Here is a 15,705-nt window from a genome sequence, read left to right as displayed (position 1 = left end):
AAGATGACTATTAACTTTATCTTTCTGCAAATTCACAAGGGAGTTCCTCAAAAGAAAGCATGCAGGTATCAGGCATATCCTACAGGTGAATTTGATACGGCCAGGGTGTTGGGTTTTTAATTTCATAGAAGACATGCCAACTCCAATATTCTTACTGTAGCCTGCAAGAACGGCCCTGATGGGAGGGCTTCCGCCTAGGAAAAGCGCGGCTCACATGAAAACTAAGTATTGACTGAGGTCAGCCTTGCTTACTTTGCCAGAACTTGAAATACCTGAGCTTGTAGCAGTCTGGCTCCAACAAAATAAAGCATGGCATAACACAAATTCCATTAGCGCTTTGATAATTTCATCTCCGCTGCATGAGAGCGTCTTAATACTACGCTTCTTTTGACAAAATGAGAGTATTCAGAGTTTTAGAGTTATGTGGTCAGTAACTTCCTCGGAGATATCCTCTCAAAATACCTTACCCTCTCAGAACACCCCATCACATAGGAATTGTTTTTATGTAAGAGCTAAGAACTGCACAAGAGAGACCACGCCGCATGAGGCTATGCCAGCGTTGCTGCAGGCGTCAAGTACATGCACTTTGTAGCATCGCTAATCTGTCCTGTCAGCAAAGACAATATAAAACATTCTTGACAAAGCATGCCTGTTCCTTTTTTTTTCATCTGTCCACACAGAGGTACAGATGCATGCTATATTAACGCCATATAAACACATGCTGTCAGAGAATAAAAGCCATTTGATGTAATTACGAAGAAGAAACAGAACCTAGATCTATAAAATCAACTTCTCTGAAGAGAGACTAAAAAATTAGATTGCCTACACTGAGATCCTCTGCAAAAAGACATGCCTGTTATTGTAACTATCAATTATGACAACTGTACTATGTAAAACAAGGACTCTTCCAGAGACACACGGATCGCTCTTAGCATTTTACTGAACACAACGGAGGGAGAATTTCTGTAGAGATTATCTGCGTTTCGGAAAACACCTTTGGTTTAATTATTATCTCATCCACCTTCAGTGAAATAATCAGCATTTCATAATTCATAGCCTCGACATCCTTTGATTACCACATTCACACATCAGACAAATAAATAGCATGAAGTTCTGTTCAGCAATGGGCAGAAAAAAGCGTTAAGAGCAACTGCCTGCTATTTTCCAGTCGTATCACTTGGCTGGTAGCTGGCTTTAATCTCAAACAAGATCATTTCATTGTCTAGGTGCCAAAAGAGGGTGGGCTCAGAACCACACATGCCTGCGTAGCTTCCACGGGATGGATGTAAACGAGCGTGTGCTCCGAGGTGTCCACGGAGGTGTAGGAGGTGCCATCCGCCGTGTAGACCACCTGCTGCGAGGGACGGTCCTGCTCGTCACTGTACACGATCTGCGCCACCGTCCCCCCCTCAGGGACAAAGTGCACCTGGAAAGACAAAAAAAAAACCTAGATCTGTACTGAAACTTCTGCAGTCGTATGCCTATGGGAAACAATAAAAAGCACATCGGTTGCAGAGGTGCCTTGGAAAGCAGAGAGTACCTTGTGTCCCAACTACTAGCCAATTGTTTTGCACACACCCATTTAAAAATCTCACCTGAATTATGCTAGCAACACAGAAATCTGGACATAAGAACTACCATCACTTTCTGGGTTTACTCTGCATTTTAACTCAAGACCTAACTGGCATAAAGGGCACCTTCCCATACTCAGTTCTTGCATGATGCTTTGAACATTCATAAGAGAAAGAAAGTTCAGATTTGAACTAGTGTATCTATGGGATTTATTGGTACATTGTTTGACTTTATTCTCATATTCTTTTCTGGATTTATGATAATTACTTCATTCAGCTAGTTCTGTAGTTAGAGGTATTTTTTTCTGTTTGATGAACGGCTAACAGAACCTATTAACTCTGCTACTGCTTCAAGTAATAGCACTGCACCTATCACGAGGAAGCAATAGTGTATGTTAGATTGCTTCTCTGTAGTATATACATACAGTATCAGTAGAAAATTCAACTATTTAAACAGAGAAACATATAACGGAAAGCATTAAGCAATGATTCCAAGGACCACTGGAACAAGTTATGTCTAGGGCAGCAGTTTAAATCCAAACAAGTTGATCTTCACAGAACGTTATGATCGTAAATGATGATCAGTGGCCTACCTTAAACAAGCTAGAATACTTAATTCTAGTGGCAGTAGGAACATGTTTATCTTTTGACACCCTTTACATGCTGTAAACCCTTTTCAGCACATGGGTAAAATAGGACAGTTAGCCCGTAACCTAGTTTTAGCAGCCATATTCATATTCACATAAAATGTTTTCACATAAAAATACGGGGGAAAAAAACCCTGTGGCATCATTTTATTTACTTTGTTTCACCTTTTAGCTTTTGTTTTAGAAGACACCTGGTACTCCCCCCCAGATGCTCAGTGCTGATTCTGTACAATAAATCCTCCTGCAAACACGACGGTAAGGATGCATGCAGTGTTTCACATTTGGAGAGCACTCTGCAAATACTAATTAAGCCTTATAACCGCCATGTGCAAACAACAGTATGGTTATCCCATTGTACAGATAACAGAACACAGGCCATTGAAAAGCGCCTTCCTTTGCAAATTTCAAAGCTGGAAATTACCAGGAGAGCCAGAATTTCTCAGCTTGTGGGTCAAATGACATGCAGCACCCTCTTCATAACATATTCAAAAGAATAAATCCATTTACAGTCTTCTAGAAATTCTCAGCTGCACTGTCTCAGAGACAGAAGGACTAGCCGCATACATCAGAATCTGACTGTATTAGTCACTAACAATTAACATTTCTCCCTTCCCCACTACCCAGATGTCTGACTGGAAAAAAAAATTATTCATATTACTTTCCCCAAGGTCCACCCACAGTTCCAACTGATTCGACTGATGTCATCAAAATGGGCTGCCACAGACCACAGATTTTGTTAATATTCATTAATCTGAATACCCTTTCCCACATGGTGATACGTATACTGGGACACTGAAACTTGTATAGCCACTGGCTGGTTTCGTTTAGCTCGTTTCAGATGTCTGTGCATTCACTGCTGTGGTTTGCACAGCTCACGTTCTGAAGCTTTAATCCAAAATCACCACAGACATGTTTGCATTTCTCCTCAAATGAAAGCTGAGTTTCCAGACTGTAAGAAACAGTCAAATGGGACCGCCTGCTTGCTAAGCCACCGCACCGAGCCCAATCCAGTCTGAACAGAAACCAGGAGCTCTGGAAGGCATTAGTCACCTGAGCAGTATTCTGTTCCTGCTCAGCAGAGTCAGCCCACACCTGAGGACTTTCCTCTTTTGAGTCCATCTCCTCCCTGCCGTGGTGCTCCATGAGGAGACAGATCTACTGCAGGAATGTCTGGCTGAATAGATTCATCTGTTCACTGTGTTTCTACTTCCAGAAGACAAGGTGATCTTCAGTAACATGGCTATAAAAAAAAAAAAAAAGAGAGATGGAGATATTAAAACAAGCGTGACACGCAGAACGGAGATATGAGGTATTATCATCAGCTACTGCACGACAGGAACACACTGCCAGAGTAAAGCAGGCTCGGCTGTACGAACATGTGCTTTCTCATTTACCACGCTCAAGTTCTGCTGTATACTACTTTCCATGTCCTATTAAGGAGGAAACAAGTCAACCATTGCTACAATTGCACTGAAGGATTATACTGAATGCCTCCTGCACCAAAAGATTATACGGAATTCCTCCTGCACTTCTTTCCTTGGCCGCAAGCAGCGCACAAAATATTCGTCACATTGTCCTTCCGGCACCTACGGGCCCAGAAATCAAGAAACGACGCAGAAAATTGACCTTAAGCTTCCAACAAGAAAACGCTACGTTCAGAGAGGCATCACCGGTTTCTTGGTACGTCTGAAAGAGGTTTTCTTGGAGAACCAACTGACTTTGTATCTACAGGCAGCTTCCACCTTATACAAAACTGCGGTCCCAGTTGGTATTCAGGCAGTGTTACAATCGACAACTTTTAGAAAAAGAACAATGAAACTTAAACGCTAATTCACGTGAGCCTGAAGATCCTGACAAATTGCTTCCAAGCTAGGTTTTATTCACCTCTTGCAATTTTATTGAGGCTCCTCAATCTGCCATTGGGGATCTCAGAACTCTAATTTACAGCTCTGCTGATTGGTTTAGTCAGTGGTTCAGCACCTTCCCAATCCTTCGTCTCTAATGTCATATTAAATCACAGGCCCAGGAATTAGCATGAGGCTGAGCCCATTTCATTTTTCAGCTAGTCCAATTAACTTTATTTTATACTGAGTGCCTCGCTGGGCTGATCCAATGCCAGTACCCCGTCTGTGCGCCGGGAAGAAAGCAGAAGGCTCCTTGCTGACGCTTTCATTCATTTGCATTTTAAATGCAAATTATTTTAGTCATAATTTATTCCCATAAATGCTAGCAGTTGGCTTGTCAATGACAAGCCAAAAAAAGATAAGGAGGGGGAAAAAAAAAAGCAGCAGGCACTTTCTGCCTTCTACTCATTTTGCCAGCTACGGATAAGCTTTGCAGACCGGAGCACTGACTGTACCACTGGTCCTGGCCAGAACGTATAAATCAATAGTACAGAAAAGTCTCAGGCTAACGTCACTGAACTGCACGGTGGAAAAAAAATTATATTCCTTCCACATATACAAAGAAAAAAATGTGCGGAAGATATTTCTGGGCATCGCTAGACAGTAAGTCATGCCATTAGTGGTGACTAGAGCCTAACATTTGCTTTCTTACGCCGAGCAACACAGTACACGCGTGCCACACGGTCCCCCACACAAGCAGAGACTGAGGAGCGGTGCGATGGCTGTTCTGACTTCCTATTAGACCCACGCATCCTTAGGTTCTGGGATAAAGGCACAGAAATCCTAACTGCATTAATATTATTTGACACAAAACATCCAGAAAAAGCACTGAGGAGAAAAGGAAAAAAGAAATACGTGTACCTGCGCACAACGCTTCAGCTAGGGGATCTCATTAGTATGGAAAAATGGAGTGCAGCAAACAATGATTAGGGCTGATAAACACCAGCCTTGCTCTCCAAGTGTTGAAAGCCAGAGTCATTTACAAATAAATATTATTTTTATATATATTATAGCACACACAAGCTCCAATATATAAATAAATATCATCCATCCCTACATAGTACCTTTCATCCAGCTCTCTCAAAGCCACTTGTTATGTTCTTATTAAGGATTAATTCAGGGATTTGCTCATACCTAATTCTACCACTTTCACTCAACTCCATCGCTCGTTTTATTTGGTACACAATCACCAAGAGGTCTAGAACTGCCTGCGTGAAACGTGACAGTATTTATGTCAGTAAGGTAATCTGAACAACAACGTTTACATAAAATTAAATGCCTATCCCGTTGATATTCATCGGCTGGTTTATCCCAAACAGCTCTTTTTCTGGACTGTCACTATTAATCAAGAGCCAATTGAGGTAATTGCACTAACAATAGCCAGTAGTTTAATCAATTACCTAATTGCTTAGAAAAATAAAAATAAATGCTAGAGGTTTCAAGTTTGGGTGGTTTGGGTTTTTTTAAACTATAATTATCCTGTTAGTAATCATGCAATTAAATTAACCGGTGATTGAATTAAGAGAAAGGCACTGTTCTGGCTAATTCCACATGGTGCAACAAGTAGCAGAATTTTTGGCTGACCTTCCACGCAAGCAGATACCGAAGGTCTGAAGGAAGATGCTGACTCACTCCTGCAGACTCATTTTGGCACAAATAACTCACGACTTGAGCGGAAAGGAGACCGAAGGGTTCAGACGGGTCTTTAACAGACAAAACTGGGCATTAAGATTCATATCTGCAAAAAAATAGTACCAAAAAGTTGGAGAAGAAAGCAGAAGACAGTAATTTCAAGTTTTGCCATGGTCTTAAAAGTTAAGACTAATCTCAGAGAAAAACAAGGTTGAGCCAAATTCAGTGGCTCGGTGGTGTAGTTTCTATAAGCAGTAGTGTTATTGCTGTTCTTCACAGAAATGAAAAAAATATACTGCTCAGCCCAGCCAATTGTGTAGCAATAACAATCAGACAATATCAGGAGCTGCAGGATTTGCCGATGCTTTCAACTTCTGTACTTCAAAATACACCCTAGGATCTACCCCTCTGGTATGCATTCCTACCAAAGACTGGATCTCCGAATTCTCATAAATTCTGTCATCACCAAAATACACAGAAAAGCACATTTCCCTGGAAACGTGGATGTGCTGAGTGAGCAGTCACTGAAAGAGCAGATGGGCCACGTCCCAGAGAGGTCCCAAGGCCAGGCAATAAAGAGGGCCCGAGGCAGGAGCAAGCGTTGAAATTTAGCCGGTAGGAAAGCCAACAGTGAAACAAGACCTGCAGTTAAGGCTGGAGCTGGAAAGCGTGATCTGGTCCAAAGTCACTGACGACAAAACTGCCAGGAAACACAAACACCTGAGTAAGTTTTCCAACACTGATGGCACAAAAGACCGAAATAACTTTGCCCACTGCTCCTCCATAGGATGCTCTCCCTCATTAATCCTGCATGATCTTATTTTCTTCTTTAAATCCCCCTCTCAATATCCATTACAGCTTAACACTGACAGCCACAGTGCCTCGAGATTTTAATGATTTCCCTGTGGTCCTCTCAGCAGAGATGTCTCGCTGCACAAGGAGGCGGCAGATGTCCAGCTCAGCACACAGCCACAGTATTTTTTCAAATTAGCTGCAGAAGGATCGTGATGAGTACGTTAGGGTATGTGGCATCTACACTAAGCCTGTTAGCAATACCAGTTTGCAAGATATAGGTAAAGAAAATACTTATTTTCTCAAAGGGTCTAGCTGGAAGCTTTGTGGTTGGTTTGTTTGTTTTTTAACAGAAGTAAATGTGAAACTTTGGGCATAAGCATTGCCAAACAGCTGGCATGCAAGGGAACATGCTCTGCTTGTCTCTGCTTGCTCTCCGCACTGTTTGCCCACGGATTATCCTTTACAAGTGTTGATTTTTCTCCCCATATCTCACACGCATCAGCCATTTTCAGACAAGCTGAATGCCGAGGCAAGCACCTCAAGGGGAAGTTCTGCAGCATCCAAGGGACACACACACACACATTATGAGACCTATCACCCAACATATCGACTGCGATTCTGTCACTACCCCGACGCTTACCTACAACCTGATAAGCGGCATGCTCGCGACCAAGAAGCAATGCCAAAATGCGAGATGCTAAACCATTTGCAGAAACTGTGCAGACACCATTTTCCTCCCCAAAATAGCAGGCATGCCTCACCCAGTCCATGCTGGGTGATGACACAAGCTGAAATGGCAATAGGTATAAATATAACCCAGTATCACTCCAGTACGTCAGTGGCATGGCGCGGTGTGTCATATATAAAAAGATATAATGTGAATCCAGAACCCAGAAAACTCCCATTACTTCACAAGAAAGGCACATCTCAATTCAACACTGATGTTGCCTTGTACATAGCCAAGTTCTGGTGCACATCCTGGCACACAAAACATCTACTCCAGTGGAAGATAAGCTCATTCTGACTTGTGTTTGCTGGAGCTCTATCTGACACAGCACCCATGGGTGCTGCCCTCGAGCTCCCTATGACTTGCCTATGGTTTTCACAGGTAGAAGCACTCTCTGAGTTAGGAAGCGACGCTGGCATGCAGCTGTGCTTATCTCTCAGCGAGGCTTATCAGTGCAGGAACAACCTGGTGCTCACGACAACTAAAACGCATCTGATTTAGCACTGGAGCACAGTCAGCAGACACATAGGGCAGGACGAGTATTCTCCTACATGTCTGCACACCCATAATATCCATCTGTCTGCCTCACCAGGTAAGTGCAAGTAAATCCACCACCTCACCAAGAAAAAACAGATTTGTTTCAGTATGCCATTCACATTTGCCTTCCTTTTCTCAGCCCCCTCTGAGGACCTGCTGGTGTCAGAGACCTACGGCCTTCCTCTTTAGTTCTTGCCTTTTATATCCGATCCAAAAATCTCATTAATGGTGAAGCTTCTCCTCTGCAGCTCCTGATGCCTGGAAAGCATCTTTGTGTCATTGCCTGAACAATTCTTCACCTTTTTGGAAATCTCACTTGAAAACTCCTTTTGACCGCCACGATACTCTCTAACCCCTCTCTCCTGTTCCTGCAGCATGTTGTTTTCTCTGAAGCTGTATTATTAAATCAGCAGCTTTCCCCATTCGCTGCATTCAGCTCCGGAGGATGAAAAAGCACTGCTCAGGGGCAAAGCGCCTCATTCCCTACCCAACAGCAACGTCCTCATCAGCCTCGCTGTCCTCAGCAGAAGACACCCCACCCTCGGCCATCACGGCACCCATGCCGTGCCACCTTGTAGGTGCGCCTACGACCCCTAACACCTAGGGAATGGGAGTGAACGGTGCTTTAAGAGAAAGCCTCTCATAACAGCAAAGTCACTGCTATTTTGTATTTGGCATGTAAGAATTTTTGACACAAGTTGAATACAGTGAACTCATATGATGCTTCAAAGGAAAGCTCGGCTCTGAAATTCAGAGAAAAGAAAGCTCGGCTCTGAAATTCAGAGAAAAGCACCACACACATACAAAAAAAAAAAGATCAACAGTAACCATATGTTCTCGGCATACCTGCTATTAAGGAATGACAATTGCTTTCAATGCTGGGCCTACACAAGAAGATACACAGACAAAAACCTCTGGGGACTTCATCTGCAGCAACCCCTCCAAGTCTAATTAAGGACATTCTGCTGAGAAAGCACCCGAGCCAGTGGCTGCCAAACATTCCTTTTTGTCCCTTCTCTGGGATGAGAAGAACGGGGGAATATTAAAGCTGGGCAAGGGGAAAAGTCCAGCTCCCTGCTCAGGGAGCCATAAAGCCACTGCAGTATCTCAAATGAGAATCCACTCTACAATAATGGTGCATAAAGCAGCTAATGCGATTTACTCCCCAGTGTAAAAGAGGCTTGCATATAGATTGGGGTTCCCTGCAGCAATCATAGCAGGGGCTATTAGCTTAATCCTTTAAGTACTGCGCTCACTGACCACTCTTTTTCACCGCCAGCCATATGCAAGGACAGCAAGAATTGTTACGAAAGGGGTTTTTACGACTACGGGTCTTCCTCCAGCTTTTAATATGAAAATGATTTATTATGCTCAAAAGGAACATCACATGTGTCTGCAAAAAGCTATATCCCACACTTAAGTTAATTACCCCAGCTTGCCTAGAAGGCAGAGTCGGTGCGCTTCCTGAGATCCCTTGGCAAGAACACGCTTTCATTGCAGCAAGAAGGTTTCTAACCTCATTGAGGACTGAGTCACGACTGCCGTCTCCTCCTCTGCATTCTCATCCATCAAAGGCACATATTGTTTCAAGGAACTCTGGCTCTGGTGCATTTTGGCTGAACGTTAATAATCAGGTAATATATAACCACAATATTTATGTTTTACTGGTGAGTTGGAAATGGAAATCATACATGGGGCTAGGGCAGCAAAGATTATTTATTTCCACAAAAGGAAAAACGGCTTCCATTTATTTAGTCGTTTAATAAATAGGAGAGCTCAGCCAAACACAAACTCACTCTTTACTCAAATTGTGCATAATGAATCGATCCATCTATACCCTTACAGCACATCCATCATCAGAGCAACAATGAGCTGGAAGAGATCTTTTAGATCTTCAAGGCCAGTCCTCCACTACGGTGTCCAACGTGCCACACAGCCCTTCTCCCAAAGGGACAGTGCCCAAGCACTAAAGGGGAGAGCATAACCGCCTGTTGCAACTACATAACCGCCTGGTGCAACTATTCTCTCACAAAGTACAAGTAGCTGAAAGTCTAACTGTTTCCACCACAAAATACAGGAGATAATCAAGCACTCCAAGCGAGCCCCAAGAGGGGAGGTTAACAACCTGCTAGGGGACTAGAGACCTACTCGGAGATGCAGTTCCCTCTCTAAGGGCATCTCTGTTTAGTCCTGTTCTTGTATAACCAAGTGTTTCTCACATATCTGTCCTTCACCTCCGAGTGGGCTAAGAGACAAATTAATTACACTTCCGTATACGCACATGCTCTTCTTGGTCACCTCTCTTCCCATTTGCTCAGCATCTACATATCCACTCCAGCAGCTAATTTATTCCTCCCATCCTCAGCTTCCTGAACGTGTGGCCACATTCTTCACGTTGTCTTCTTCCAAATGTTTCATGCTGTGTGGTCCCTATGATATCATCCTCTGTTGCTATCTTACAGTGCAATTCTCTGGCTGCAGCTGCTTGAGGCAGTGACCCTGTCTATTTAACCGATTTGGTTTATAAATGATAGAGGGAGAAGTACGATAAAGCAAGAAAACAGGGAAAACACGTATTTAAAGTACAACACGACAAAAAAGGAAAATAAAAGGTCTCTAGCGCAACCTGTGCTACAGTGCTGCGTATGCAACCTTCAAGAAGACATGCTCAGGTTTTACTGAAAGAAAACCAAACCGTACCAACACCACCACATCCCTCCGTTCCCCTCCAGCTTCCCCTTGCCATCTTTTTTGCCTGCTATCCCTTCTCCTGCTCAGACAACTCTTCCCAAAGCTACCGTTAATTAGAGGAGGAGGTTGTTCCCCTTGCTACAAGCAGATGGTGCTGCTTCTGCCCTCCCTCTCCCACCCCTCTGCATCTCTCCTCTGAATTAAACCACCCCTCTACTTCAAGCTCTTAAAATTCAAAAGATAAAACTACCTTATTTCTGCACATAAAAAACCCAACTTGCCTCTTTCAGAATAGCTGCTTCTCTGAAGTACTGCAGGCCACAGAGAACAAATTAGGCTATCTGTACATTAAAACAGGTGAGGACTTAATATATAACATCAGTTAAGGGCTACAACACAACTTCTATTTCTGCCTGTTTTACTAGCTTGAAATAAAAGTGACAAATAGACCCGATCTCATGTTTAAGTCAAAACAAAATTCACAATACTAAAACAGCCTCTGTAATTAGCTACACTTATAAGTCAATTAAAATTCAGTTTACACAGCTGACAGCAGCTGCAGGTGGTCAGAAACACACTCCAAGTAGCTGCTGACTGCAGAGCAAATTACCATAGCAGAGCTCATCCAGGGATTTTCTTTGCAGGTTAGTAGCGGGGGAGCCAGAGGAGAGCAAGTGACAACACCTACCCATTTCTCTCTAAAAACAAATTGTCAATTATTCCATCAAGTAATAATAATAACAGCTATATCAATATCTCATCCTATAGCCAAGGTAGTAAAGCTGCCTTCATTTTAAGCACCTAACACACAAGAGAAGCATGCCCATAGCAAAGTGCCAGAAAGCAGCATCACAACTCGGGAGATAAGTTCTCCATTTAAGGACTGACTGGAGAAATACACTCTCTTACTTTTTTGGTTTTGTTTTTTTTCCCCCCCTAGAAATGAAGGCATTAGAAGGCTTGAGACTGCCAATTATGTCCACAAAAGACCCAAAGAACCCTCTTGTAAAATCAGTTGATGATTCAGTAGCATTTCACCATCTAACTTAACCAACAGAAAGGGAAAAACAAGAAAATTGAATTATTAAAAATACAACAGAAGAAAGCTAAAGTTCAGTAGAGTCTCTATTCCCATTGAAACTCTGAAACATTGATATGCATCTTATAGACACCCAGCTTTATGCTTGTTCATTCTTCAAACGCCTGTAAGAACCACAAATACATCAGTAATACACTAGACAGGTTGGTGTGCAGATAGCAAAAAGTGCATCGCAAATACCGACCGTCCATTTCACTCTCAGGACTACGAAGCTCAGTAGCCTACACCAGGTTTTTAACTCTGATCTACCGACCCCTGGAAGACCCCTTCTGAGGGTCTGCAATGAGCAGTAGGGAGGTAAGAGGTGACCCTGCATACCTTGAAATGTCTCACACAGGGAAATTAACCCTGTAAAGGGTGAGTTGTCCCTTTAGGATGAGTAGTTCTGAAAGACAGAGCACCAGGACCTCATTTGTCCCTTCCAACTTAACAATTTAACAAGCTCCCATTAACAGGTTTTTAACTCAGCTCGAAAACCTCGGTAGCAAGAGGTCCACAAGATCGAACAGCCACATGCTGTAACTGTATCTAAGACCACAAGAACGGGCGTATTTGGCAGAGGCAACCACCACCACTGGCACAAAGACCAACGTTAGCAGAGCGGTGGCAAACACCACAGCTTCCACTTCTCCTCACGCATGGGCCTCACCCTTTCCTTCAGGCCCTCCATGGACAGAACCACCTCACACGGTGAGAGCCAGCGCAAGGCCCAAGCCCACCGGCCTGGTCCTGCTCTGCCCTTGGATGAGCCTATCCACACCAGCCCCATCCTGGCACCCCAAGATGGCGGGGATAGGGCTGCCTTCCCTCCACCAAGCCCCAGGGCCACCCAGACCGCTGCCTTTCCCTGCTGGGGCCCGTAATGGTGCCCAAAGGGCCCCCAAGTTCCATCCTCGGGCGGGTCGGGACCCCACGGGGGCCGCAGCACCCTCCCGTCCCTGAGCTCCCCTCAGGCCGGACTGCGAGTCCTCCCCACCCGCTCCCCCTTATATACCCTCCGCGCCCCACCGCCGCCATCAAAATCAGCCAATCCGAGGAGGGGGTGCGACGCCCCCTCCCCTAACTAGGCCAATGGGAGGCAGGGGCGCGAGGCACGCGGCCAATCAGGAGGCTCAAGGTGCCTCCCCCCTTCCCGCCACCGCTCCCCCGTGTGAGAAACCACCGCGGTCCCCCCCCCCCCCCCCGCCCCGAGAAAGCCCGTGAGGGCGCCCAACGGTCAGTCAGCCCCAACCACTGCGGCCCTGGCGGGGGGGGGAAAGGGGGCTGGCGGCGAGAGGACGCGGCGGGAGGGCTGAGGAGAAGGGAACGGCCCGGCAGCCGAGCGTAGGGGAGCTGGTCTAACCACGGGGCGAGGGGAGCGAGCAGCCCAGAGTAATGGGGAGGGGGGGGACACGGCGGAACAAGATGGCTCCGGCACCCCCCCCGCTACTGAGGTGCCGGGGTCCGGACTGTACCATCCAGGGAGGGGGGGGAAACGGGGGTGGGGGCAGCCCCTTCTCCCTCTGTCCGGGGCGGGTGGGGGATCCCGGCTGGGGCGGGGAGGGGGGGAAAGAGGACTGTACCTCTTCCGCGGGGGGGGAAGGGGAATGACTGCGCCCTGCTCCCCCCCCCCCCCCCACTCGCGGCAGCCAACGGTTTATCCCGTCCCCAGCGCTAAGGAGCCGCCAGCTCCGGGCGCCATCTTGGGTGCGACTAAAACAACAAGTCCAAAACCCCCGGCGGGTCCCCGCGGCGCTCCCGGATCGGGCTTCCCTCCCGGACCGTCCCATCGCGTTACCTGAGGGGGTCCCGTGAGGGTGCCGCGTCCCGGCCGCCGCCGCCGGCCCCGCTGCGGCCCCAAACCCCCCCACCTGTCCTCACCTCACAATGGTAGCTGCAGAGCGGGAGGGGGGGGGGCGGCCGCCCGGACCTCATTACCATAATCTGCCTGGCAACAGGCGGCGACGCCGCACGCTGATTGGTTGAAACGCCTCCGCCCGCCAAGATAGGGCACAAAAGTCTTCAAGAAAAGAGTCGGAGGAGGCCAGGTCAGGGGGCTGGGGAGCGGGGGGGGGGGCCACGATCCACGGGGAGGGGAGGGGAAGGGGACCCCTGCCCGGGCCTTTACTCCCCCCTTTGGGTGCCGGCGGCCAATCAGAGCTCCGCTCTCATCCCCGCTCCGCTCCGCCGGGTGCCTTACCGCCAATCAGAGCGCGCCTCTTATCGCGGCGCTCCGCCCCCTGCTGGGGGAGGAGGTGTGTGGAAGGGGGGGGACGCGAGCAGCGCCCCCTGCTGGGAGGGCGGGGCAGGGCGCCCCCTGGCGGCGGGGAGGAGCGGGAGGGGGGGCGGTCTCCGAGTGACGTGCAGTGATTTTGGGGCGGGGGACGGCCGGGGCCCCCCGTTTACACGGCAGGGAGGGCCGGGTCCGTCTCCCTCGCCCCCGCTGGATAAGGAGGTGAGCCCGAAATCCCCCGTGGGCTCCTCCCAGCCGCAATCCTCTGCAGCCCCCCGGAGTATAATTCTCTGAAATTGTGTCAAAAATAGCAGTCCAGCGGGCTTCACTGTAATTTTACTTATATACTTATAAATTAAAAGCTGAAGCAAGAGCCATTACTATCTATCGAGGGTCAGCCCATAAGGAAATGCCCCCAAAAGGGCTCCTTCTGCCTAAAGGGACCCAGGCTGGCGCTGGCATTTGTTCTTTTTTTCATGGTATACATGTCCGAGTCCTAAATGTCAGCTCAGAGAAGGATAATAATTACTATTGTTCGGAAATTTAACTAATTGGTCATTCCAGTTGGAGTTATTGCCGTACTTTTGTTGCTGCTCGTCTTAAAGAGGTGTTTGTATTACAGTGGCATGGAAAAATACCGCTTTTCTTATTCCGTATTTGTGATTAGCATAGGCTCAGAAAGCTATTTGGTGTAGTAATTCAGTAGATATTTCTTAAATAAGACAATCTCTGTGTTTAGTACCTTTCAAGTTTATTCCAAATGGCTTCATGAACTGCGTGTGTGTGCACGTACATAATAAACACTGTTCCACTGAAGCGTGGGCAGCTACAGATCCTGCAATGGGCTATTGTGGCCAGCTGACCCAAAACCCAGTAATAGAGGAAGGGTAAATTTTGGTTAAAGAGGAATCACTGCTTTTACCAAAACTGGTTCTGCTCATTCTCTGCCCTAGGAGAACAGCGAGAGGGTCAGATCTTGGTGCAATTAAGCGTACTTCTCCACTAGGTCTGTCGTTCTAAAGCCTGATCTAGTCATATAAATTAAGAGGTGCAAGTGTATATTGAAATCATCCCCTGTGGTACTGACCTGTCTTTTCCCTGAGCAGTCAAGATAAAAAAAAAAAAAAACAAACAAACCAAAACACAGATGTGAATTTTCTAACTTGTGCTTAGTAACTTAACCTTAAATTGTCAGATAAGAAAGAATTTTAAAACTGAAGTGAGCAGAATTAGTTACCCAGTTAAGGGAAGTTTGTTGGGCTTTTTTTTTTTTCCCTCCACAATACTGCTTGACTCCTCTGGGCAGTTCTCTTAACTTGAATTATGAAAGTTATGGAGTCAGTTTATTCCTCTATCCTACAGAACGAGTTTTGATTTCATTATACCATGCTGAAATGTTGGGATAACAAATTGCACAAGGAAATACATAAGACCAAACAAAACTGCTTTATTTGCCATATGTCTTAACAGCATTTTGTATTCATTTTAGAAAAATAATCAAAGCATTTTCAAAGCGCTGTATTTTTATTCGGGGTTTCCCAGAGTCTCCCTAACATTCGGAAGTCTTACTGACTCCGATACAAACGCACTTTTGTGCCATGTTTTCATAGAAACACGTAGTTCTACAATTGGGCACAAGATAGCACAGGACCTCAGGACAGGGCTGTCCTTTCCTGGTACATGGGTCGAATTCCAGAAGTTATCCCACAGGTTGGTTTTTTTCCCCCCCCTTAGCTTGGAAAGATGTATTCAGTGCAAGTGTACAGTGGATGCAAGAAGCTGCCAGATGTAGAAAAAGCATGCCGGTCTGATTCATCATCTGCAGTATCTGGAATCTGATGTAATGCCTATTGTATTTCCCACATTTAATGTGTTGTTTCTCTTGCTCCA

The 15,705-nt window shown here is 46.0% G+C and overlaps 1 protein-coding gene across 6 annotated transcripts in view; it reads right to left on the bottom strand.

Annotated features, from left to right (window-relative positions):
* PRDM10 (PR/SET domain 10) overlaps positions 1 to 13,507 on the bottom strand; it is a 46,811-nt gene extending 33,304 nt beyond the window's left edge. For 2 of the 6 annotated variants that reach the window (XM_082330705.1, XM_082330709.1), the window contains exons 1-4: positions 13,381 to 13,507; positions 5,707 to 5,860; positions 3,269 to 3,458; positions 1,262 to 1,426 (exon numbers count right to left, since the gene is read on the bottom strand). In XM_082330705.1, the coding sequence (XP_082186831.1) occupies positions 1,262 to 1,426; positions 3,269 to 3,361 (258 nt within the window). In that variant the 5' untranslated portion in view covers positions 3,362 to 3,458; positions 5,707 to 5,860; positions 13,381 to 13,507. Of the gene's footprint in view, positions 1 to 1,261; positions 1,427 to 3,268; positions 3,459 to 5,706; positions 5,861 to 13,380 lie in introns of those variants that run through there. The other 4 variants (XM_082330707.1, XM_082330708.1, XM_082330706.1 and 1 more) reach the window with 4 other exon arrangements.
* Positions 13,508 to 15,705: the final 2,198 nt, after the last annotated feature.

The sequence above is a fragment of the Platalea leucorodia genome (genome assembly GCF_965183815.1).
Source record: "Platalea leucorodia genome assembly, chromosome: 20".
Lineage (NCBI taxonomy): Eukaryota > Metazoa > Chordata > Aves > Pelecaniformes > Threskiornithidae > Platalea > Platalea leucorodia.
This window is presented reverse-complemented; position numbering and strand designations above follow the sequence as displayed.